The sequence below is a fragment of the Astatotilapia calliptera genome, chromosome 7 (assembly GCF_964374335.1).
Source record: "Astatotilapia calliptera chromosome 7, fAstCal68.1, whole genome shotgun sequence".
In the NCBI taxonomy this organism is placed as follows: domain Eukaryota; kingdom Metazoa; phylum Chordata; class Actinopteri; order Cichliformes; family Cichlidae; genus Astatotilapia; species Astatotilapia calliptera.
The window spans coordinates 58,049,949-58,076,168 of NC_137428.1; the positions used below are offsets into that span (position 1 = coordinate 58,049,949).

Here is a 26,220-nt window from a genome sequence, read left to right on the forward strand (position 1 = left end):
GTGATTTTAGTTAGCTAACTCTTATGTGAATATGTAGGCCCTGCTTGGTTGTTTTGAGGTGTCTGAAAGTCCTTTGCCCTGAAAAATGTTGACTTTAACTTTATGAAGCACATGAACAGTTGTGGGTTGCTAATTAAATAGATCATCAGTCTTCAGTCTTTATTGCCAATTATGTTGAATTTGGCTCTTGAGTGTGACCTTTCAGAATACTTTCTGCTTTCATATATTGAAATGACGATGAGTCATGTGCGACAGTTGGATGGTTGCATAGTTGTAGCAAAGCTACTTCTGTATTTCTTTGTTTTTTAAAAAACAAAAAAAACAGAAGGCCTTTTATAGATTGATCCTGTTTTCTGACACAGTAACATGATCTCTTTTCCTCTCTACGCCTGCGGTCCGAGAGATGGAAACAGAAATGGAGCAAAGGGGTTAAATGCAACAGAGCCCACAGGACAGCAGTAGACTAAAAGCTTCCTGTGGCAGAGCAGAGTGTAAGCCGGACCTGGCAGACAGGCTGGCAGGGCAGATGTTTTAGGTGAGAGGCACAGTAGATAGCTCTGGTTGAATAATTCATCAGATCGGATTGAAGATGAGATATATTAAGACAGAGTACACAGGCCATCCTATGGCCTCTTTCAGCACTTTTTGTGCAGCATGAGTGGCTGCAGGGCTCAGATCCTCCTGCATCTCTGCTTTCTTTCTGGCAGTTATCCACTAGAGTCCGGGCAGTGCAGGAGACAGTTATAGATGTGCTGGCTCTAGGTCTAGAGAGGCCTCCAGACATCTGGAGGGGTTGAAGCTGTTCGGCATGCAGGTGAAGTTCAAGCTCACAGCAACTAACACTGCTGATGACTACTTCTGTGGTCACTGGGTCTTATTGGGGCATAAAAATACATAAAGAAATACTTTTTTCAGTGATGGGATTGCTTAAACTCTAAAAAATCAGTACCCTGACTAAATCTAAACAATCCTGCACAGAGCTCAGTTTATCAGGTATCTGCATATTAAACTGTTTCAAGTATTAAAATGTCTTCTGGCCTTGCTTTTTGTCCACTTCTCTTTCTGGTTTGTTAGTGATCCAAGCAAAACAAGGCTGTTTATCCTGTCCCAGCTCATGCATCAAATCACTGACTTTACATCTTATAGTTTATAAATAATGAGATGAATCACTTGCTTGGCTCATGGTAACGTCAGAGACCAGCTACAGAGCAGCCTCTTGGGTTTACTGGATGTTTGTTAAGAGAAACTTGAATGTTCCTGTTATCTGCCTATTATTTTTATAAGCCTAAATGAAAATTTGACCTTTTTTTGGTTTACGGGAATGTGCTTCATCATTATAGATAATAGGATTTTTTTCCACATTATCTGTAAATTCAACTGAAAAAAAACATGGCTTGATGTTATCTGCTGAATTTCCTAATTTAGTCCTTTCTTGTCTGCAAAATAATAAACCATCCCTTAGCACCTTCATGTTGTGAAATAGGTGCGGAAATGTGCGCTTCTCTGACATCACAGTGAAAAGGCTCAACTTTCTAGTAACACACCATTTCACCTCCATCTCTCCATGACATCAGCTCCCACCTACACGAATCCAGCTGGGCGCCGTGCAGACATGTCAGGGCTTCGATTGTATCTCGAGCACACGCTGGTGCAAAAATGGAGCTACGTGAACTTTAAGGGTCCTTATTATATGCACTGCAGTTCTGCCTTAACTGACTGCTCAGAGCAATTTGGCTTTAAGATGTCATGAACTGGGATGTTTGTTAGATTATTCTTTTTTGTTGTTGTTGTTAAAAATTACTCAGTAGAATTGAAGCAATTTTTAACATACCCCTGTACCTGCAGGCAAGCACACTGAGCTCTGTCATCTGATAGTTTGCTAATCCCCTGATTATACTTTTCTAGTTAAGTAGAAGAGTCAGTCAGTCATCCATTAAATCATCAAGCCACAGGATCAGTGTTGGGCCATATATTTGCTGTGTGCACGATTTGTGTTTGCGATTTAAAGGGCAAATAAAAAAAGGGCACGAGGATAAAAACAGTAAAGAGCAAACATGTGAAGTTGAATCTAAACTGAGCAGTGCTGGCTTGACAAGTGTGACCTTGAGTATCTGGATCAGCAGCAGCCTATAGGCAGATACTCTTGATTGACAAGAGCTCATCTCCCCCGTATGGTTTACCAGATTCGCTGCCCTTATAGGTCAGATCTGGTCGTCTGGGATATTGGATCTCAATGATTGGAATTTAACCCAAATATCATTGTAGTGACGGATTCTCAAGATAGCTCGGATGACTAGGATACCAGCGTTTAAGTGATGGCTGAATACTTCACGTTAGGAATGCGCAGCTTGCTATTGATCGGTACTAAGTGAGGTCACTTGATGTGGGTGGCAGCTGCCCCACTCTCGGACCCCATATAAAGAATACAGACTACCCCCCACAAAAACTTTTTAATGTGGTTTGTTCGCCAGATAAAGAGGTCAAAAGTTAACTTTTAAATCACTGAATCTTAAGGGTTAACACTAGAGATAAGACACAACTGAACGAGTATGACTACAAGCACAGGAAAAGGAGTCATTCGTCATTATTTGTGTACTCTCATGAGCTCGGTTTAGAGAACTTGGTTTTTGGTCATTGTTAGTGGACTTCCCTGAATCTCACTGAATGTGTTGTTGAAGAGCGATAAGCCTTTCAAAACATGCCTTTTGCTTCAAGTGGAAGGCCCGAATAAAAGAAGGAAAAGTCTACAATTCCTGTCATGTTAAGAGCTGTGGATACTTAAATAAAAGTTTAGCAATAATCAGATTTACAGTCATATCGCTACTGGTGAACAATCACTAGTTGCTACTTCAGCTCTTGGTATTGTAAATCTAAATCACTTTCCACACGATTGGATTAGGCTATAAACAGTTCTCATAGGTGTCATTTTATACAGAATGTACAATAGATAATTACAGCGTGAACATGAACTTGATTACACCTGCTCGGACGAACACGCCTTTCCCTGGGCAATCTTTGTTTCTAGCTAGGGATTTTCAAAAAAGCTTTGGAAGTATTACATTTCTCATTTATTATATGCTGACAATGTTTCTTTTTAACTAAATTTTATTATTCTTATGGTTTAAGTGATAGTTTTCATTCCAGTATTCTTTTAGATTCATAATCAATATTCATTAGACTGAAAGTTTGGTTGATTGCATTTTGTTCAGAATTGCTTTGTCTATTTAAAAAAAGGACTGAAGGTCACCAGCATGTTCGATCTGTGAGGTTTACAATATGCTTTTTAGCCTTGATGCTCTTGACATTCGGTAAAAGCTGGTCTGTGGCCATTTGGAGAAGTGGACGTTCTGAGCCTTTTATCATTTGTACACAGTGATGGATGGGTGCAGCTCTCTGCCCAGTGGCCTATAGCCTGAGCTTGTGTGTAAGCCTCTAAGCTACTGGAATGCGTGCAGCTTCTTGCTGCGGACATCAAGCGGCAACAGCCGCCGTGTTTTGTTTACGCCCTTTCATGGATGCCACACCAGCCTAATCAATTTTAGCGAGGTTAAATATTTCAATGGATTGTTGTTGATCGAACGATCCATGAGTTTACACGGGCAGCAAATGCAAATGCAGCACATCACTTCGTTTTTGAACTGTCCACAAACTTGACTTCTATGGTTCAAAAGGTTCACTTTGCTTTTTCCAAGCATATAGTGTTTTTTTTTTATGGTTGTTCAGTTTTATTTGGCAACTCCTTTACATATGCTAAATAATCTCAGGAGTCAAAAAATAATAATTAAAAGTTAATCTTTTATTCTTGTAAAACACGGGATGGTAACATTTTTTCGGTGACAGCTGACAAAAAAATCTGATAATAACCTTTCAGTTTAAAGCTGTCCAAGTAGGAAAAAAAAGTATAATTTATAGTACTGTGTTGAGTCCTCACTTTGTGGACATTTATAATTTTCGTGTCTCTGCATTAATGAAACCCTTAATATCAAGTTCCCAATGAAATAGTCGCTTATTGTTACAGAAAGAAAGACATCTGATTTTGAGTGTATATACTGATTGGAGAAAAAGGCTGACTATAAGCTGCGGCACACTATAATGAGCAAACTTGATACATTTACAGTCTATTGCATTTTGTTTTATAAGTGAAACAAATGGTATATTACTACCAAATGTTTTTGTAATGTAATTGTATTTCTGGGAAGGTGCATGTGAGCTGTGCCATAGGCTACCATGTAGGATAACTCAGTGTTACAAATGAAAAGTAAGAGGGAGGAAGTCCTGTTAGGCTTTAGAAAATTTAATGGAAGAGTTTGGCCAACATGTACATAATATGTAGGGCTCAAAAGGTTAAGCAGAGAACTTTCAGCTTGCCAGACTTGGCAGCATGTAGTTCAAATCCTGCATGATGCCAGAATTCAGCACTGACCTATTGTTTCAGCATATGAAGCGCATGCATATATGCAAGGGCTCATCTAGCAGAAGGGAAGAGCTGCAGCTTCTCTGGAATAATTGGTACTGCAGATTTAAGCTTATTCTGACTTTATTGCTAACATGCTGCTCTTTTTAGTCTGAATCAGATGTATTTAAAGTTGTTCCAAACAAAGTTTACTATTGGGAAGAGTGAAAAGCCGTCCATCATAGAATGGTAAAATGTGAAATCATTTAAAAACGGGGATAACATGCTACATTTTCATGCAGTTTCTCGTGGGAGACATTAAAAGTGTTGCACTAGAATAAACATTACCACAGTAGTTAAATAACAAAAGCTAAAATGAGAGCTACAAAGGGAATGCAGTTCCTTGACCCTTGCTCATCTCTGTATAACTCAGCAGGTCAGTCACATGGTGAAATGGGTGTGTATGATGGTTTGTTGGTTTTGGAAGTTTACAGTTAATGGCTGAGACATCAAGTGTCATAAAAGGTGTGGATGTTATGACATCATCACCATATGACAGTTCAGACAGCATAACTTTATGCTTTTAGTACTTGAATTTTTCAGTGTGTCTTCTAAAACATGAAAACTTGTATTCAAACAGCCTCAGAATACTTTGTTGGGCAGCTGTGACTTGGGTGATAGGATGGGTCATCTACAAATTGTAAGGTTAGTGGTTCGGATGCCGTTGCATCCTTAGGCAAGAGCTGTACCCTGAGTTGCCCCTGATGCATCCACTGAAGTGTGAAAGTTAGTAAGCGCGTAGATAGCGATAGATAGTGTTGTATTATAAATGTTTGTGTTTGGTTGAATGAGACTTGTAGTAAAAAAAAAAAAGAAAAGAGTGGAAAGTGGAAAGGTGCATACAAGTACCACTCCATTGAACTTTACTTGTGTTTCACATGCTTATCTTTGAAAAAAACCAAGTTAGTGGATGTAAACAAGGAGAAGCACGGTACAGAACCTGAGGTGAATGGCTGTTATCTCACTGCATTGTGGTCGATATTTCACTCCAGCAAACGCAGACAGGATTTTATTGCAAACAAGTGGAGACATTTCGAATGGCACTGAGTGTTTCAACAGGCCTGACCTACTTTCAGCAGCCTGGGCTGAAACGGTTTCTCACCTGTGTCTGGCAGCAGGCAGGAAGCCTCATAAACTAAAGGCCCTCAATATCTTATCCAGTACTCTGAACAGTATATTACTCTGTGCTTTTATTTCTGCTATAAAATAGTCATCGAAGAATTTGTCACATTTGCTGGAGCGCATATGGTCACTCTCACGGATACAGGCTGTTACTCTCAGCCAACAGTTTGAGAGGGTGAGATGGTTAGGATGTTTCCTGACAGTGAGAACTTTAGCCTGCTTCCATCTGTAGAGTAAACTTCTTAAGCTGCAGATTAGCAACATAAATAAATATAATCATTACCAAACCTCTTACATTTTGTTTATAAGTGGAAAACTCTTTTATTTCACTGAAACTGCAAATTCATAAATAGTTCAAGATTGAAGCCGAGGCACTGTTTGCAGGTCACTCCATCCTCCTCTCAGTAGTTATAAAAGAATAAACATTTATTGTAGTATGAATAGTACTATAAACATTTGTGGTGTAAACAGCAGTGATTTTCTTTAGTGCCACTCCACCAAATGTCAGGACACGCAGTATTATATTTCCGAGTAAAGAGGAACATCTTTTTGTTTTGCAGATCTAACTGTTGAACATCGCCGTCAAAATAGTTTCAGCTTTTGAACACTGATTTTGAATATCTGGATAGTTTATCATACAAGCGATCAAGCGTAAAAGGGTCAAATTATTTACCAAAACCCCAATAAGAGAAAAATGCTTTTAATAACAGGTTGTTTGTTAGTTTTGGTCCCTGAAAGGTGCGTCATAATGAAATGGGAGATGTAGGGTGTTCCCTCTCACTGCAATCGGTGTGACAACAGTACAAGAGACTGTAGAAAAGAAATAGGCCATTTCTGCAAGATCAACAGTGCAGTCTCCTTCCTTAAAGTGGATCAGCTTACACTGGGGCTTTCAGAAGAGTGGCAAAAAGTGCAGAGAGAAAGTACAAGCTTCTATAAACATCATGGCAGTGACTATACGTGAATATTTTTAAGATGCAAGCGCTTTTTAAGCCCTGTTTACCTTTGTTTGGACATGTGAATTGGCCAACGTGCCAAGAAATAAAGGAGAAGCAAATAAGAGAAGCAACTCGCCCTCACAAGTCTGAACGTTGAACTTTGCTGATGAGATTAGCGACTCTGAAGTGATTCATTCCTCCTTACTAGTGTTAATATAAAGATTGGAGTTCGATGAGGTGACCAGCAGGAGAAGGTGGTGTCTTTGTCCTTTCATTTGCTTCTCTTTGTCCTCGGCATTTACGGTATTAAAGCACTTTTCGGCCCGTCGCAGAGCCCCTGCTGCTCTTCTTTCACCCACTTCGACGTTGATAGTAATAGCAGGTCTGGCGACAGACCTAGCTCCGCTACTTTACATTTCATCAGCAAGCTGCTTCTGCTGGCTTCACATCTGTTATGGAAATTTGTGCAGAGGGGAAATGGAATGAAATGGAAAATCATTTCATATATTTTCACTTCTGAGACAGGGTTGGTTTCAGCACTTGTATAGGTTTCAAAGACAGAGGTGATGAAATATGCTCATCCACTTTCACAGCCATATATTACATTAATCTATCAATACATTCTTAGTTCCTGATAGCTTTAAATTTGGGATGCTTTAGGAATTCAGCACTTGTGATAAATTCCACAATTCTGACCCTGTGTCACAAGCCCCAGAGGAGAAGCAAGCTTGATGAATTTAACTCCCCTGAACCTTAAGTTCAAAATGTCCCCTATCTCTGTCCAATAGTTTAATAAGATTTTAATTAGGCAATTAAAAGTCTTTGGAATAGCATATGGTCATAATTACTGCTGTATAGTTCACTTAGGGACGATTGAGCCATTAATTATTCTTAGCTGGGTCTAGGGATTGAACTTAAAAATAGGTCGGGCAGGAAAGAGGGTATTTTCTTCAAACACCATATTCATCTAATCAGCATGCCAGACTTTTGAATGACAAAATATGTTAACTCAGTAGCTGCACTGTGTTGCACCAGCTATTGTGAATCCAAGACTGTATTTGTTTATTAACTTCATTGCAATTTCTTGACAGCTAGAGCTCTAGTTGGCTTTAAGCTTGTTATTTAAATTGCACCACTGAAATTTAAGAAGTCGCTAAGACTTTGTAATGGAAACATTTGTAGCATTACCCAGTTGAAATTGATCAATTAAAGAGGGAGTCACTGTAAAACATTGATTGGAGTATAGGCTAGTATATGCTATAGGCTGTTATAATTTTTTAGTGCAAATGAACATATTTCTCAGCTATACCATTTTATACATGATTTATTATATTTTAGGTCATATCCTATGGTACCTGGTGTAGTCTTCTGCTGCTGTAGCTCATCTGCTTAAAGATTCAATACACAGTGCATTCACAGATGCTCTTCTGCATACCTTGGTTGTAACAAGTGGTTATTTCAGTTACTGTTGCCTGCTTATCAGCTTGAAGAAGTCTTTTAATTCTTATCTGACCTCTGATATCAACAAGGCATTTTCATCCAGAGAACTGCCGTTATTGGTTATTTTCTGTTTTTCAGACAATTCTCTGTAAACTATGAAGACAGTTGTGTGGGACAATGACAGTCTCGACCATGTCTACATGCCTAAATGTACCGAGTTGATGCCATGTTATTGGCTGATTAGATATTTGCCATAATGAGCAGTTGAACTTGTGGCTGTTACTTTACAATTTTACAATTATGTAATAATTAACATAATAGATAGCATAATAACTAAACAACATTTAGTTGTTTTAATGAGAGCTGAGTGAGCATGTTCTCAAACTCTTCTGACTGTGATTAGTCATGATGCACTGGCCTTGGGAAAGAAGCACTGTCATATCTTACTCATAGCCAGGTATCGTTACAGCTGGCCAAGTTGTTGAACATTAACATGAGAGGGCGGTAGGACTAGGGCGGAAGTATGTCAACGCTGCACAGCCACACAACTCACCCAGCAACTCAGCCACTGTCCATATGTGCAGGAGTGCTCCTCCATTAAAGCCACTCCTGAGAGATGATATCCTCCCATCCCACATCTGCTCCGTCACACATCAGAGAGCCCTTCAGTGACGTGGAGGTGTTTCAGGGCCTGAGGGGAAACACTCACAAGTTGGCTGTAACTTGTGGTAGCATGTGACCTACGTTATCTGACGGGCGTGATGTAGGTGGCCAGTATGTCGTGCGTGTGTGTGTATGTGTACAGGTGGCTTCGTCAGATGACAGGAAGGCAAAAGGTCATATTTTTCAGGCAACACTTTTCCAGTCAGCAGACTACGTGTGGAATCCAGGAAGTCTTCACCCCTCCTACTCTACTCAAATAGCAAAAGCTAATGGTGGTACCACCTGTTTCAGCAGCATACGCGATGCAGCTATTTATAATACAGTCTTAAAAGTAGCATTGTCATTGGGCCAGCTTTTTCATTCAGTGATACATAGTGATATTTTTACTTTACACGAGGAGCTGTATAACAGTAAATGACCGCCAAACACTGCTAGGAATTTCCCTGTTAGGTTAAATATAAAACTGGGTTCCTCTTTTATAAGATACATTACTGTAAAGTTTTTGGACAGTGTAAGAAAGGTATTATCAATTTTTTTATGACCGAGTTTTACATTGTAAAATGAAGCACCACAGCTTGAGTTTATTCTGTAGCTCTAATCTGACTGTTGCTTATTTCTGGAAGTTTTATTGGCACCCTGTTCCTGGCAGTATGTCCTAATGCTTGATTTATCTCCCTTCCTCTAATTATTTTAATATTGTGTACTGTCAGAAAGGTCTCTGTTACTGTTAGAGTTGAGGAATTAATGAACTGACTATGTTCAGAATGCTGCATATAGACCTGACTCGGCTTATCTTGAATGGGCAAAATGGACCCGCCCTCCTGTCAGTCCACTACCCAGAGGAGGGGGGTGTAGGGGTCCAGCGGTATGTGCACTGGGCTGGAAGCCTTGGTGGCCAGATTGCCAGAACTCATACCTGGAGCATTTATACATTTATTAATTATTAATAGCTAATTAAGTTTACTAAATTAATAATTATATTATATTCATGAATTATTTACAAACTATTACAATATATCCTAATATAAAGATATTGTTTAACACTGATCAAAGCTGAAAATGTATAAAATAGACTAAAAACTGAGCATATCCTTGATCAAATAAAGTTCAGACATAATTCGTAGATCCGTTGATCCCAGCCCACTCTGTGTCTGCCCACATCATCTGATGGCTCAGCTGATACCCTAACACACATTCAGTTGGAAAGGTTAATATTGGACATACAGTTGCTGCATTCCTGCAAGCTGCTTTGCAACCCATCTGAACACCCAAACATTTTCCATGTTGTCTGACCTAATCAGTGTCATATCTGTTGACAGCGATGCCTTCTTTGTTCTGTATGGGGGGTACGCGCCGGTCTCGCTGCCTCAAGCTTTTCACATCTGCACATGGAAAGGGAGAGAAGTCCCAGTACGGAGTGATGCTGCCAAAAATAACTTACTCCAGATGAAAATGACAGTTTTCGTTTTACTGTAGTGGTCCTGACAGAACATTTATTTTATATCTCCGTTTAGTTGTTTGTTTTGGTTGCAGATATTAAAAGTACACCATGTTAGTCTCTATGAAATGTAATGAAAATGTAAAGCAGCAACACTTTTTACTCCATTGACATGAGGCATGCAAACATAAATCCCATCTGTGTTTTTTAAGAGAAAGGCTAATATAAAGATATAAATACAAATAGCTTTCTTTTAATTTGTTTGAAAAACCAGACAGAATCACCCCACCCACTAATAAAATTATAGTATCTTTAATTGTTGATGTTTTACAATCTCTGGTAAAGAAATGATGAAATTATTCTATCAGGGTGATGTGTTGCTGAAGGGAATAGAGAAATATACTCTAAAAGGATTTAGGAAGAGATCATTGACAGAGAGATGGGAGAGTATCATCCATAGCCAGAGCACACTATCACGTCTGTGTAGAGAGTGAAAGGGATGATTCAGTTTATGCATCATGCAGGAGAGAGCAGTGAAGTGCAGAGTTGCATATAGATTTCTGTGCTGTCAGAGGGGCCCTTGTTCTCCTGCTCACGCTGAGTCGAACTCTCTCTTCATACCTCAGTCGGATTCATGCAGACCGCTTTTTCTGACTGTCACACAAAACCGGGATTATTGTTAATTCTGCCACTCGGTGGTCAAGTAGTGTCTCATTTTTGGTTGTTTCCACACAAAAGATGCTAATGATGCTTATGGCTACTCTTTTTGTCAGTTACATGTCATAGTCCACTGACATCATGTAGGTTGCTGACAGGGAGGGATTGTCTAAAAATGTCAGACTGTGGCCGAGCCCGGACTTTTAAAAGCAGAAGCTTTTCAGAACCTTGTCTGTTTTTGTCATCAGGATCATTAAAAATCACAGTCATACTGCTGTAGGTCCAAATTCTTTGCTGTCCAGACACTTGATTATTTTTCCTTTCATAGCTTTTGCGTATCTGACCCAGTGAAAGGGGAGATAATTTTGACCTGATTTTTTTAAACTATAAAAATGTTTTAATCAAATCCTAATTTAACTCTTTCCCCTATAGGTACAACCTTCTCTGTACCCTTAATGAAGATTTTTGACATCTCAATATCTACATCAATAAAGATGTGGTATAGATTGTATAGGCAGAGAGCTCCCTCACTAACCCAGTCTTTTTTGTGGAAGCACACCTGAAATAGTTAATTCTAAGAGGTGTCCTGTGGGCAAAAGATTAAAACAGAGTCAAATAAGTTAAAACTAGAAATGTGGGTAGCACTTTTTAATATGGTCTCCAACTGAGGGCATAATTCCCCAGCAATTAAAGGGAATTCAATGTACTTGAAATTACAATGCGATTATATACAAATACTTAAAGATAGATACACTAGAATAAAGGGACAACAAGTCAGAATTTTTATAGGAAACAAAAAAATAATCATATTGAAGTTAATTTTAAGTACTGCGTAATTTAAATAATGATGTAAAAAAATAAAGATGCGAAAAGGAAGGTACAGTCACTCCATAATATTGCCTGTCCATAAAAAGTACAGGGTATTTACAATTCAGTTTAACTGCATTTAGTCATGGGCCTTATTATAAAGTGTTACCAAAATATGTGTTTTGACGCACCGCAAGCCCTTCAGGCTGAATTGACAGGACATGTCTGCATGGGTTTTTTTCTTGTTTTTTCAGTCTTGTGTGTGACATTGCTGCTGTAGAAATAACCATCTTTGTGTCTTGTCTTTTGGCCTTGTTGTTCTTGCAGATGTCATCTGCCTACATCAGATTTGGACATGTCTGGTTTTGTAATAAGCATCTGACTGCTTATTGACTAAGAGTCAAGATCCCCTTGATAAAAGCCGGAATAGCTTCGCTCCGTACTTCGTGAAATTGATTCTAATACCTCACATGAAACTGAATCTCCTGTTGGTAGCATTTAATGAGGAGCTCCCCGTGGCCACTGTAATGGAGCATTTGCAGTTGTAACTAGAGTAACCATATTGAGTTTCCCTTTAAGTCTGTCTCACTACATTCAGTTCATCAGAGTCTGTGATTTGCCCCCTCAACTCCATTACTGGTCGTGTTGTGGTTTGGACTGACGGTTTCTTAAAAAAATAGCTGGAGAGCTTGTTCATAAAGGTGTTAGTGGAAATGAAAAAATATCTAAAAGTTCAGATTCCCTGATGCGCAGGCTATGCCTGTAAGACTCCTATTGCCTTCATATTAAATAATTTTTGTGAATAATTTTTTTAAATATTTCTTCACGTCATTATGCAGGCCGCAAGTAGGAGTGAGATGGGCCGCGAGATTGAGACACAGGCATTAGAGCCTCTCAATGCGTATTTTTTGGGTTTCCACCGGCGTGGAAACCAAAAATAGCGAGGACATAGCCTTATGAAACAGGAAAATACCGTTGTGTAATCCATTCATTTCAACAAAGTAACTGTATTCTGAATACCACCTTTTTAAACTGTAACTGTAACGGAATACAGTTACTGATATTTTGTATTTCAAGTACGTAACGGCGGTACATGTATTCCATTACTCCCAACACTGCTGACGCGTATATCATATTCATTTAAGGAGAAGTGAGCACTGTGCCTATGCAGTTATTCCACAAGTTGTCTTTAGGCTTTAGTTGCTTTTATCCCAGTGAATGCTATGGAAATCCAACTCTTTTATATTGAGACAAGTTCTGATCTGTACATGCAACTTCCTACTACTCTGCAGCGCAATTAAAGTTCATCTGGTGAAAACGATGGGACAGAAGCTCCTGTAGCTCTTGTAATATGAGCTGTGTCTTGGGTGTCACACCTTTTTTCAAGAAAGCAGAGATTACCAAGAAATCTCTGTTTTCTTTCAGTCCAACGCACAGCAGAACAGGTATATGCAGCTCAGATATAGCGATTAAGCTTTCTGAGAGTGTTGGTGTTAGCGCCTTACTAACAGCCTCACACATGAACACCCTGAACTATCAAAATGATCATTTGCTTCCTATGAACAGAAACTGAAAGATAATCATGCAGTCTTTCGTTTTGACCCTTGGCACTTATACACTTTGTTATGAATGCGATGTCATTGTTGCATAATCATGCTTTGTGTTGTGTGGAGATAAAGACAGCTGTGTGCCAAAAAAAACCTCTTAATGCCGAGAAAAGATGTTCAGCATTTAGTTCAGGTGAATCAGTCATTCATAAATGAATTCAAAGTAATTTATGAATGACTGATGAGCTGACAATAGGACAGATGTAAAAAGCATAACGATAAGACAATAAGGCTGGAGAGAGAGACTATCAAGCATGAAGATATTAGAGTGATAAAATAAAATATAAAATTGAATTCATATGTACAATCTGTAGGCAAGGGACAAGAATTTGGTACATGAAACCTTCTGGTTTCTGTTTAACCAATCACATTTGGGCAGGCTTTGAACTTTTCATACACCCTGCTGAACCGTTCATGTGGACATCAGCAGATGGCATTACAATTGGTGGACAGGCTAATATATTACAATAGCTCAGTGAACCTGTTGCAAAGTAACGTATAACATTTAACAGATAATTTGAGTGATTTAAGATCACTTTTTCTGTCACTTGGCTTATTATTTCATTTAGCGTGCTAATGCACACTAATTTGAATGCGCTTTCTTTATCCTGATAGGTTTCAGCTGTGACCCTGTGCTGCCGCATATGCATGGAGGCTGATCAATGGAGGCTGTTGCTCTGAGGTCACAAATCATCATTTCAAACCAGCGTCATCGTCTGTAGCCCAGAAGACTGCCCTGAATTCACACCGGTGCAGGCGCATTCTGTTCAAGGAGCCTGGAGCTGCAAGACTAAAGAGAGAGAGAGAGGAGAAGAAAATAAACAAGTGTTATAAAAGACGCTCTACATGAATTCACCAAAAACCTGAAGGGAAATACTGCAAGTTGGCTGGCAGACCTTAGGAGGCATGCGGACAATGAGTATGGCTTGGCTGCGTCTCTCTGCCTTCATTGTCCTTCTGCTTGGTTGTTTTCATACGGCTGTCACGGAAAATGACGTAACTCCACGCCTCACCTTTTCTTACAGTAAGTTTCACAACTTCTTCACAACACAAAAACAGCCACTTTACAAATTACTTTTTTTTTTTTTTTTTTTTTTAAGTAGGCGTGCTTGGTCCCAAGCTGCACTGCTATCCCATATATGCACATCACACACAGCAAGCCTGCAGACACACCAGGCTCTCCTCCTCTCTCGGTGAGCCGAGGAAATGTGAGGTTTGGAGATGCCTGAGGCTCCAGCTGGAGCGTCGTCGGATCCTTTTGTGCGAACCGCAGCACGTGGCCAACTGTCAAAAAACAGTCATCAAGACTGGCATTGTTGCATTCTCTTCTCTAGGTGCTGCTCACAGCTGTCTAGAGGTAAAAGTTTACATAAGTCCACCTGGGAACTTAAATCATGAACGCTCAACAGAAACATCTGTTTTCTGCTGAGCTGTTTAGTTCTACATTTGCCACTCTCACTTTCTGCTTACAGATCTGGTCGTCCAGTTCCCGGTGGGTTCCCTATTTATTAACCATGTCCACTGAAAAAAGAAAAAAAATCAATGCACTTCTTATGTGTCCATTGTAAGAGCTAAAAGGATTTCGAGGGGTGAAATGGTGTTTGTCTCCATCATGTAAATCCATGCTGTGAATGGCTGCTCTATCAGGGTGGCTCTGACGAGTACCTGCAGGTCAGACAGTAATTACAAATGAACTGGCCCATTGTGTTTTGACTTACTAAGGACAAGTGGACACAATCTCATGAGCGCTGAGAGTTATTGCTCTTATATAATCAGTTTTTTTTCTGTTTGCTTGCAAAATAACTTTGAGCTTAGGAACCTTTCACATTTCACTCTTAAACTATGGTGGAGATATAGTTATATTCGCCCTCATGTATTGTTTTTCCGATGTTCTGTTTTCTCTCCATTGATAGGTTGAGCCACCGGCACCAAGAACTGCTTGTATCCAATTATTCAAATGATATACTGGTACATTTAAGATGACATGTTGACTTTGCACATTAATTGTGCTCTATTATCTCCACAGAGAATGAAACAAAATGATGGATTGTGGGATCGGTAGAGGCTTTCAGTGATTGATCTGCAGTTAGTGACTCATGTTCAGGCGTCATTAGAGTTACTTCAGGGAGGATTATGTTGATAGATGCTGCTTAGTAATCTATTACAGACACGGGTAGAATTTCCAGTTTGGAGCGAATTTTAAGCCGACCGAGCTTTTACATAGATGCCTGTCTGAGCTTGTGCCTTCCCCTTCATGTTGGACCTCTATACAAACAGATAATCTCTCTCACCTCCCAGCCTCAGCGAAGCCCATAGCTTATCCCTTGTGGAGCATTTCACAACAACACACACCATCCATCACTCACTGAAAAGACACTTCACACTTGGGCCTGTTCTTAAGGAAAGATTTGCTTGGAGGGCGTGCTGCTGGTGTTAAACAACAACTTTTAAAGCATGCGTGACGTGACTGTCCAGGAGATAAGCAGGGAGGGTTTTCTGTCCTGCTTCGATTTTTATTATTGGGGCTTACCAGGCTTCTAGTCGGTCATTAGCTTCTTTTATAGCAGCATTTATGTTGCTGTAACTTTAACCTTATTTATAACTTCATGAAGGGTCATGTAGATAATAATTTAACAACAGAAATAATAATTATGTCCCTGTAAAACTTAACAAGCAGTAATTTTACTCTTTGTTGACGCGGTTAAGAGGCCATACTTTTGTAAAATGTACTAGCTGATTTGAAAAGCAACTCTGACATAGAATTTGTGGAGTCACTGGTATTGTTAGTGTTGAAAAGACCAGTTTTATTTTGTGGCTTAAAGCAAAGAACAAGTATTTTTCTTTTTCTTTTCTTTTCTTCAGCAGATAAAGGTTAAGAGGGCCTGGTGACAAAAGTTGTCCTGCTGTGGTAGTGTCTGTTCTGCTACACTGACATTTTCCAGCCTCCCGCAGAAGGGCTTTGTCACATTGTATTTACAGTATCAAAGCAGAATGCAGTGCTGCAGGCCTCAGGGACCTGAACTTTATACAGCAGAAGCTGCCTGAACTCATCATGGTTTCTGGTCCTCCCTGTCTTTTCTGGATGCCAGTTAGCTTGATGGCTTGCGTGCTTAAATGTAGCACTGTAGGCGGGCCAGAGTCCTGCCTGGCTGATATTCATCTAGTACCATATTTGTAGACGGGCTTTATCTCTTACTCTCTCGGTCTCCCTATCACTTTCTATTTGTCTCTCTTTCTGTCTCGCTCTCTCTTTCTGTCCCCTGGTCCCTGCCTATGCCTTAATGAAGAGGGTAATCTGCCATGAATAATGAATGGGGATTTGTATGTGTTATGGTGTGAACACTTGTCTGGTTCTCATTATGCGCCTATCAGGACGGATCATGGGTTCGGGGAATAGAGCCCGCATCTGCTTTTCTCTCTGCTTTTTTGTTCCAGGCTTTAATGCGCACCATGTTGAATGGCTTAGTGTGCTGAGCACTATTTAAAAGACACACCTATAAGCCTTTTAGTTGCCCGTCTTTTCTTGTTGAACCGTTCAGCCCTCTTCCCACCGTGTGACAGTCGTGCTTTAATTTTGTTTAAGGGGTATGCCCACAGCCACACTAGGGAATAAAGCATTTTTAATTATTTAAAAGCTGTCGTGTCTGGGCCAGTTGAATCAGCCACTCTCGAGTAATTCAAAAGGACAGTGGTGTCAAGTGAGATAACGACTTCTCGATACTATGTTGATGCCACATAGCTGAACATTGGTTTCGTGATGGTATCAGCGCTCAAGCAAATGTGATTACATTGCCTAATAGAGACGTGTAAAGTTGTACTTTATATTAAGACTATGTAAGTAAATGGTAAAATTAGGAAGGAAAATGTAGTAAAAATGCATTTGTCAAATTTTTAAATGGCATTTCAAAATCTAACTAATGCGACAGCTTAGTCTTGGTCTCTAGCTTTTAGTAGGGCCTTACCTTCAGTGTAAAAGTGTTGTTGTGAATTTGCACTAATTGGTGAATTGGTGTATTTGCACTAATTTCCTTATCCACAGTTAATGACGAGAATAGCTTCAGTTCAGCTCTTAAAACAAAATGACCCTAACAACAAGTAAAGAGTGCAACTCTTAACTTTTGTGCAGCTGCTTCACGTCATTCAGTTTCAGGGTGTTGTGGGGACATAGTGACTTTTCAGTTTCTCTGCTCCTTCTGCAATAGCACAGCGTGGAGTCTGGCTGTTCAGGTCTGAATCTGCTGTATTGCTAAAAACAAGTCAAGACCTCATGTACAGTCTCTTTTTTTCTTGGTGCTTCAGCACTGTTCATAGTAGGGGTCAGGGTGAGTTCCCGGTAAAACCAGCAGCTGGTTTACATTATAGTGGTTAATCCAGGGTCAGCTTTTGTAGCTCCCTGACCTGCAGACTGTCTTATCAAGAGAAAAAAAGGATCCTACAGAGCTGAGCTGTGTGAGGTTTTTTTTTCTTTACAAATGACTGATTTAAAGTATTTAAATGGTAACAGATTGAAGCCCCAGCGTGCTGTATTTTCCCTCTATAAATTACACCACCAAAGCCTGTTATGGCTCATCCCTGTTGCACATATTTTATCTCTACACTTTCCTCAGAATTTACAATATGCCTTTCCAGACTTTGCTTCCTAATGTTGTCTTCAAATTTACCACCTTTCTCTGCATGTGGATGGTGCTGTGGAGACAATATCCTGCTAACGAGATGCAGCCCCACAATTTACCAATACAAACAGCGTGCTCGCAGCTTGCCTAATGAACCTCCCGGTGGATTGACCCTCTTGGCCTGTTGTCTTAATGCATTCCAGATGCTTTAGTCTCAGTCCTTCAGCTTCCCGGGTCTGCTCTCCCACACAATTACCAATTCAGCAGCAGCTCTTAGTAGCTAGTTACAATTACTTGGGATAATGTAGTTAGAGCTCCAGTGTGGGCTGTTTTTATGTCACCAGACTATGCGACAGTAGTAGGAGCTCTGACCCAGCAGGACTCTTCTAATTCTTCTAAAAGCAAATGGCTTTACAAGAGTTCATCTGTTCTACCCTGAGCAAAGTCCTTGAACAAGTACAGTAGACAGATAAAGACAAAGGAAAGACATTCGTTCCGGAGAAGTTCCTTTCCTGCTTCTTCTAAATGTAATTTCCTGCCTCTTATTTTTTTTTTACAAGATTATCCAAATGTTGAGGCATCCTAGCTCATCTGGCAATCCTCACTCTTTAAGAAATGAATTACATTAAATAAACTGAATCAGTGTTTTTACTTTACTTTTACTCACTGGACCGATATGTAGGGATGGATAGGCACTCAGTTCTGTAAAAAAGTAAAAAGCTAACTCCCATTTTACCATAGAGGGGTCTCATCCCCCTCACTTTTTAGTTAGAGGCTGATCATGGTTGCCAGATTTAAAGTAAATCGGGTTTTTTCTACATAACACTGATTTGGCTCTGCTTCTGTGTGCATAGGTGTAGTGATGTTTTCCTCAACTGTTGTCATTCGTGCATCCTCTTCTGCCTATTCAACCCTGTTTAAATGTGCTCTCTTAGGACTATTACTGGCAAGTATTCTTCTTCTTCTCCCTCAGAGATGGGAATGTAGGTCATGTTTGTGGTCAGAAGACTGGAAATGGGGCATATGATGTCCTTTAGAGAGGATCTGTCATGAGTCTATTGCTTGCTCTTGAAGGCGATAAAGAGACAAACAGGGGTGTATTTTCTGGGTCATCTTCTAGTGAACCCTGACATTGTACAATTCCAAGCAGATTATCAGTAAAGTCAGGTGTTTTGATAGGGACATTATCTTGTGGGGTTTTTTTAAGACACCTTTTTTTGCTGTTCAACATATCCAGTTGATGCAGAAGTGGGGATGTTTTTTCTTTTTTTTTCTAGAGTTCTGTGGAAAGAAAACAGGAACAGGTGGTTTAAATGAAGTATGCAATCGTCTGATCTCCTGAACATACAGCTGTAAGAGCTGATAAAACAGTTCCCTTATAAGAGGGCGCTGGTTGAATCAGCCTGTTATCATTGCCCTACAAAACAAAGGGACTTAGATCTCTGGCATTAGAGGACACATTTCTCTACAGTTGCTCTCTTAAAAGGATGTTCTGCATTTTTAATGATCGTTTTTTGGGACCAATCAAAAAAAAAGAAAAGATGCAAAAATGCAGAATGACTTCCTGAAGCAGAAGTTGCTATTAATTTTGTCTCTAAATAGATTAGCAAGTTAGTCTGTGCAAGTATTTCAGTCCATTTAGCCCTTTGTCATTTGCACAAATTACTCTTAATTACATAATAATAGCAATAATCTAATATTGCTTACAGATGGCAGAGAGGGTGCTCTTCATGTACTTGTAGAAAAGGTCACAGATGAAGGGATTTAACCATGCTCAAAGCTGCTATTTCAAACCAGAGATTAAGAGGTCAGGCACTGACTTGGTGAAGTTTAAAGCCCTCTATAAGACATCTGCCCGCTGGCTCCATTTTTCGTGGTGCGTTCAGTTGCAGCTCGACAGCACGACATTGTGTACTCATTCTGATCAGTCCATAATCAGCCTACAAAAAATACAGCGGTTGGTTAGTTTTTTCTTTTGCTTCTTCGTCTTTCCTTTGATTTTTTTTTTATTTTTATTTTTTGAAAATTAGCTTCCTGCCTTAAATATCAGTTTACCCAGGAAACTAAGCAAACAAACAAACACAAAATGAATCGCCTATCCCTGATGGTATGTATCCATCCATATAATTTTGGATTTACCCTTTGAGCTTTCCGCCAAATATCAAATACCATGACATTTAGGTGTGTGTATAATTTTGTTTATGAAACTACAATTAGAAAAACTAGGCAATAATTTGTCTCTCCAGAAACAATGCCTCAGATTCTGGGGCTAATCCACAGGCCTCAGTTTTCCTGGGGAGTTTTTTCTCCGGTGAGAGTGCTGAAAGATCACAGAGTTGGCCATTGTTCCCCAAATGTTGGCTCATGTTTCATTGTTTTTTCTAAGATAACTTACTGGATGACATGTTAGAACCTCAGCAGACAAAAAACATATTTGCTCATCTAGATTCCCGTAAGTGGAAAGATCAGTGTTGAAAGAAAAAAATAACATAAAGGTGTAAGACCGTAAAAAAAGTACAAGTGTGTCTTCATGTAGATCATCCAAGTATTTATAATGAATGAATGCGAGATGCAAGTAACTTGCATGCTGTAAGGTTTCTATAACCAACCAAAAAAAGGGGGGGGGAAAGGCCTAAACCACTTTGATACAAATGCGCCCTAAAAATAAGCCCATCTGTTGGAGTCATGCACTTCAAAGTAGTCAACACCTACTTTTAGGGACTTCCATGAAAAAGGTAAGATGGACAAGGATGAAATGCTGCAGGATGATACTGTTGTTGCTGTTCTAGTAGTGGCACAGTGGCCACTTCTGACTTGTTTCTCTGTCACGGATACAAAACCTTCTTCCTTTGAACTCGTCTGTCTGTTTCCTGGTGTACACCACAACATTTCTGGGGCTGCATTGTCATGAAATGACCCGTCGCAAATCAACCTCAGACAGTCAAATAACAATAGAGCGGATTCTTTAAGAAACTGTGGCATATGTGGAGCGGAGGGAAAGACAAGTTCATGCAGGATGCATGCAGCTTTTGATGCTGATTTGGTATTTATATGAGCCATTTCTCGTCTAGCGTTTTTTGTTTTTTTGTTTTGTTTTTTACAGTGCAATCCACATTCACCCATTTACACACACATTCAATAACCTATTACACTCTCACACACAATATCTAGCCCTAAGACGTGCTGGTTGAAGGAGCCAGGGATCAAAACGCTGGCCCTCTCTCCTTTGCCACAGCTGCTGGGGGTAAGAGTCTGTACACTGTCCGACCTGTGGGTTAGTCTATTCAGGTTTTGTGCTCTAGGCGCTATAATATCATAAAAAAAAACTTTTTATGATATTATAATTCTTTTTACTTGCAGAACATTGTGGAAAAAATGTACAGCAGTTTAAAAGAATCCATTTAACAAGCTGGAACCACCACTGAATGTTGAACAAATAATTGATTAATTCCGCCGTGAATCAATTAAAACGAGACTTATTGTTACATTGAGTGAATCAAATGATAATTTATGGCTAAGAGCCTGTTATCAACTGATCATTTCAGCAATAAAACTTAACTGCAAGTCATTAATAATCTGTTTTACTGGACAAATTAACTATAGCTCAGGCGGTAGACGGGATCAACTACTAATTGGAAGGTTGGCGGTTCGATCCCTGGCTGCTCCAGTCTTAGTAATACTAAGATATCAACCTCAAGTGAGCGAATGTTTGTGAATGCTAGATGGAAATCACTTAACTATAGGGGGGAGAAAAGAGCTTGTATGAATGTGTGTGCACTCCACTTTTATTGATATGATCCAAGTAGGCATGAACCTTGCTTGGACCGCTTCCCTTTCCAAGAAAACACTACCTACTCTATATAAGGTACTTCAGAGCAGCCTGCAAAAACTGGGCAGGGTTTGACACTGAGTAGTAAAACGAACGAACAGCATTTTTGGAAAAGCAAACTGCACTCTGGCGCTCTCTCAAACATCACTATCCTCGACATGCAATTCCTCGTGTAGACGGATACAAAAAAAACTGTGAAGCATCATCTGTGCCTGTTCCTTCCATTGTTCTCTTGTCTCGCGGATGCATTGTTGTTTTTGAAGCTGTCACAAAATTATCACATCACCTCATGAGTCTGGTTTGCTGCACCTTGTGCTGAACTCCTGCAGCAGAAAAGTGGGCACCACATTAACATTAGCATTCATTTGGAGTTGTGTTTCCAACCGTCCTGGGACTTTATGATTAAGATTCACTCCCCTTTTACTCCGTTTTGGACTCCAATGTGAGCAAAATGTTAGCTATTTTTCCCCAGTATTGCAGTGAAATTGAAGATGTTTTAAAAAAAAAAAAAAAACAACCAGCTTGCTGCAAATTAAACATTAATTTTAAGACTGTCCAGCCGCTTCTGTAAGCCTGAATGCACCACGTGGTCAAAAAAATGATAAAATGTACCATTTAGCCATTACCGACTCCTCAGAGAAATAAAGCATTGTCAAACAGTTGGTCGCCAATAAATGATCTTTGTTTTCCAAAAGGTATGAAGCAAAAGCTTTGTATAGCTGCAAAACCCTCCTGGATCTCTTTAATGATATTCAATTGGGAGCCTTATTGTTTCTTTTTGTCATCTGTGGTTGCTAAGTATGACAGCGGTGATTTGACTCCAGAGAGTAATTGTGTAGATATTCTCCTCTGTGAAAATCCCTCAAAGCTTTTGTTTTGGTTGAGGCTTTGGCCTTTGTCTTTCCCGCTCTGTAAATCACAGCTGAATTTGCCCACGGCTCTGTGGGGAGGAAAAAAAATGGGGGGAACAGTACCGGCATGGAGCAGCAGTCCATTTATCCTTTAATGATAGTGGGAAGGAGAGAGAATGGCCCCCGTGGGTCCATGTACAGTACATGGAGGAGAGCCTCTTGTGGTTTTACGGACAGATTTAACTACAATATGGCTCACTGTTGCCGTGGTGATGGACCGCTATTAACATGTTGTTTTCCCAAGGGAGAGGAAGTCTCTCGACCTCCTGTACCAGCACACTAAGGTGAGGTTATATTAGGTCACATATACTGCAGGGTATGTACCACATGGTGAGCCTATTTTCAGTAGAACTTAATGGCTTTATCTGGACCGGATTAGTTTAATGCGGTGAAGTGCTATAATTTTAATTATTACCACCAGCAGTAGTGGGTTTAATACAGTTTCACTCTACTGTGCATGTGATGTTGTAAATTTGAACAGTGAAAAACAGTGAAAATGCATCACTGCCACAGTGGGCTGCTACTAGCAGCGACTCTCAAAGCCTTGAAACCCTACCACATTTAAATTTAAGTATATACTCCTTCATTTGGTGATTCGATGATGGCCCTAAATCTCCCACAGGTGTATTGACCCTTTGTGCCCCAGCAATTGTCTTAGAGGTGATCATTCAGAATAACTTTGTACTGATTTGTCCTTTACCTTGTCACCTGTGTACAGTGTAGATAAAGGCGCCTCATCATATCAGCTGATGTGACGAGGCGCTCTAAATGTTGTTGCTGGCTCATAGATCGGAAGTCCCCCGAATACATGAGAGTAACTTTCAAAATATTGTGATACGAATTAAAATAAGTGTGTTTTTTTTCCTTCTTGATGAAAATATGTTAAAACTAAATAAAGGGAAAGAAAAGCAATCAAAGGGTGAAATTGCAAACTGTTTGCATTACTACCTTTTTTTGTATATTTGTAAAAGTTGCATTTACAAATTTAGATTGTGTTCCCCTCACTGTTTCAGCTTTCATTTTCATTTTTTTTTTGTATGTGCTATTTGCATTTTCTTTTTTCTGTTTTTTTCTGTAAGCATTGCATTTTGATGTGGCACTTAAAAAACTATTTTCTTATTTACTTTCTGTCTAGCTTACAGAAATGTCACAACTTGGGTATATTGTGTTATTTCTTTAACTTCATTTTCTAAATCTTTAGTATTCATGCAGCTCTTATAGTAGGTGGGTTCAAAGAGGACTCTGTTATTTCTTTTCTTTTTTTTTACAGTTCACATTTCAAGGCCTGAGATCCTGTTTCAGAACTTCAGTGACTAAGTTTCCATTAGCTCCTGGCTTCTGTTTATGCTGGCATGCCGCTGAGGCGAGTTGTTCACGTTGTGCTGGCAGTGAAGGCCTCCAAACTGCTGCAAGTCTGAGATACACATGGGCTTTTTTAAAGCAGCGATTAGAGGGAGTTAATGGTTTAACTCTTGGCTTTAGTCAGGAGTTGTTGGTGTGGTGGAAACAAAGCAATTTATTTTCCATAGTTGATTTAAAATTATTGAACTGTTGGAGAAATATGGGGAATTTTTCTGATGAGGTGCCAGTAAGATTTGGAAGCTGTAGTTTCACGTACTGTCCAAGCAGACAGAGAAACAGGCACATTCGTTCAGTCATTTATTTATTTTTGCAAAAACCTTCAGGTTTAACAAACACTGTGAGGCCCACATTATATGTTGCTGTTCATCTCATCTACTTGATATTCTCAGCTTCAAAGTCCATCTTTTTCTGGTTCTAGATGCTGAACATGTAGTCACAAGTGAGAGCTGGGTGGCTTTCTCTTGCTTTCACCCTCATTCTTCTCATTTTCACATCAGTTTTCACTGTGTGCTAACTGATGAAGTCAAAAGTGCAAAATAGCAATGCTCATGCAGAGATAAATATTCTATCATTTAAGAAAATCTTTGTCATTAATATTAAGACACACAAAAAGTCTCATTCTGTGTTGTGATTGCACCTTAATTCATTCCCTGTCTTCAGCAGTTTATAATATAGTGATCCGTCCCCTCATTTTAACCTGGACAAGTTCATTTTTGAATTATTACATGTTTATTTTTATTCCTCTGTCTGTGTTTTTGTTTCTGTATAGATGCAAAGGAGAGAACTACCAGAAGTTTCTCAGTGAGCGGAGTCTTCAACTTTACCTCTCTGCTGCTCAGTAGCGAAAACGGCATGTTGTATGTTGGCGCTCGGGAGAGTCTCTTGGCTCTCAGCCTCTCTGATATCAGCGCAGCCAAGCTACAAAGAAAGGTAAGAGTCAGTGTGCAAGCAGCTGTGAACTGCAATACCACATAAACTGTATTTATATGAATTCATTTATGATATGATCCCAGAGGTGTAGTATACGTAGATGGCAATAAGTATGCTAAGCTCCCAGTAGTCCAAAGTGACTATAACACACCTCACTATATGATATCTACTGTATGCAATTGATGCTATTTTTCTTCTGCAGCTTGCATGGAAAACCCCAGAGAGGAAGAGAGAAGAGTGCAGTTTCAAAGGCAAAGACCTGCAGGCGAGTGAACTGATGGTTTCATACACAAGTGCCTAAACTCACACGTGGCTCAAACACGACCAGTGCTAGATGGCAAACAGATCCAGGGCAGAACCCTGGACATTTCCTCTCAAGTTGAGACTTTCCATGCTACAACAATGGATGTTTTTTCCCTCCTTCCAGTCACAGTTTTCCACTTTTTTTTATGGCAGCCCCCAGTCACAGAGCCTTCAGTAAGGGTCACTACATTAGCAGGAGGAATTAGTGCTTTTACTTTACCATTTGAAAAGCTGTCGGATGGAAATGTATTCTTACTTCTTCACAAATTTCTCTAAACTGTTCTATGTTAGAGCATGAAAAGAAAAATGACTTTCTGGACAGTTTAAAAGAAAGAAGTTGGTTAAAACAATCAGTCTAATAGAACTTTTCCCTGTGTTTCTAATACAGACGGATTGCTTCAACTACATCAAAATCTTACTACGCATGAACAGCACTCATCTGTACGTTTGTGGAACCTATGCCTTCAGCCCCATCTGTGCTTACATAGTAAGTGTTTAATGGAGGAGCATGCATCTGTTGCAGTGCCCACATTTGAGCACGCCTGGTTTTGGATATTAAAAAAAAAAAAAATCTGTTCCATTTGTTTGTTTTTGGAAAAGCTGATTACCCCCGGTGCAAGATTTTATATCTGATTTATTTATTTGATTCTAGAGGAAGAGATGCATTCTGCTTCCTGCCTCTCAACTCACTTAGCAGTCTGGCTCAGGCTCTGCCCGGCCAGATACCATATAAGTGCATTATTTTATTATCTCCTGTGCCTTATGGGAAATGGATCAAAAATATTTAATGCACGTAATCGAATAATGTAAGAATCAATGTCGTTTTCAATCCTTTTCTACAAATCTTTTAAGGCCTTTTAGAGCAATCCATAACAAACAAACACGTGATCTTTGCTGCAGTTTCTAGCAAACACAGACTGACCTCCTTTCCGCTGTGAGACTTGAGTCTGCGGTCACTATCAGAGCAGGTTACAGCTCTACTTCAAACTCAGCGTGTGACATGTGATGTGTGTGTGTGTGTGTTTCCTCCAGAACACTACAGACTTCTCCCTTGTCAAGAGTGATACTGGTGAGATTGTTACAGAGGATGGACGGAGCCGCTGCCCATTCAACCCTGAATACAAGTCCACTGCCATCATGGCTGGTA

General features: G+C 39.7%; 1 protein-coding gene across 3 annotated transcripts in view; it reads left to right on the top strand.

The window, feature by feature from the left end:
* The window catches only part of sema4ba (sema domain, immunoglobulin domain (Ig), transmembrane domain (TM) and short cytoplasmic domain, (semaphorin) 4Ba), a 53,346-nt gene that overhangs the window by 15,943 nt on the left and 11,183 nt on the right, over positions 1 to 26,220 (top strand). For all 3 annotated transcript variants that reach the window (XM_026175979.2, XM_080303946.1, XM_026175976.2), the window contains exons 2-6: positions 13,741 to 14,149; positions 24,610 to 24,770; positions 24,973 to 25,035; positions 25,462 to 25,560; positions 26,106 to 26,217. In XM_026175979.2, the coding sequence (XP_026031764.2) occupies positions 14,032 to 14,149; positions 24,610 to 24,770; positions 24,973 to 25,035; positions 25,462 to 25,560; positions 26,106 to 26,217 (553 nt within the window). In that variant the 5' untranslated portion in view covers positions 13,741 to 14,031. The remainder of the gene's footprint in view (positions 1 to 13,740; positions 14,150 to 24,609; positions 24,771 to 24,972; positions 25,036 to 25,461; positions 25,561 to 26,105; positions 26,218 to 26,220) is intronic.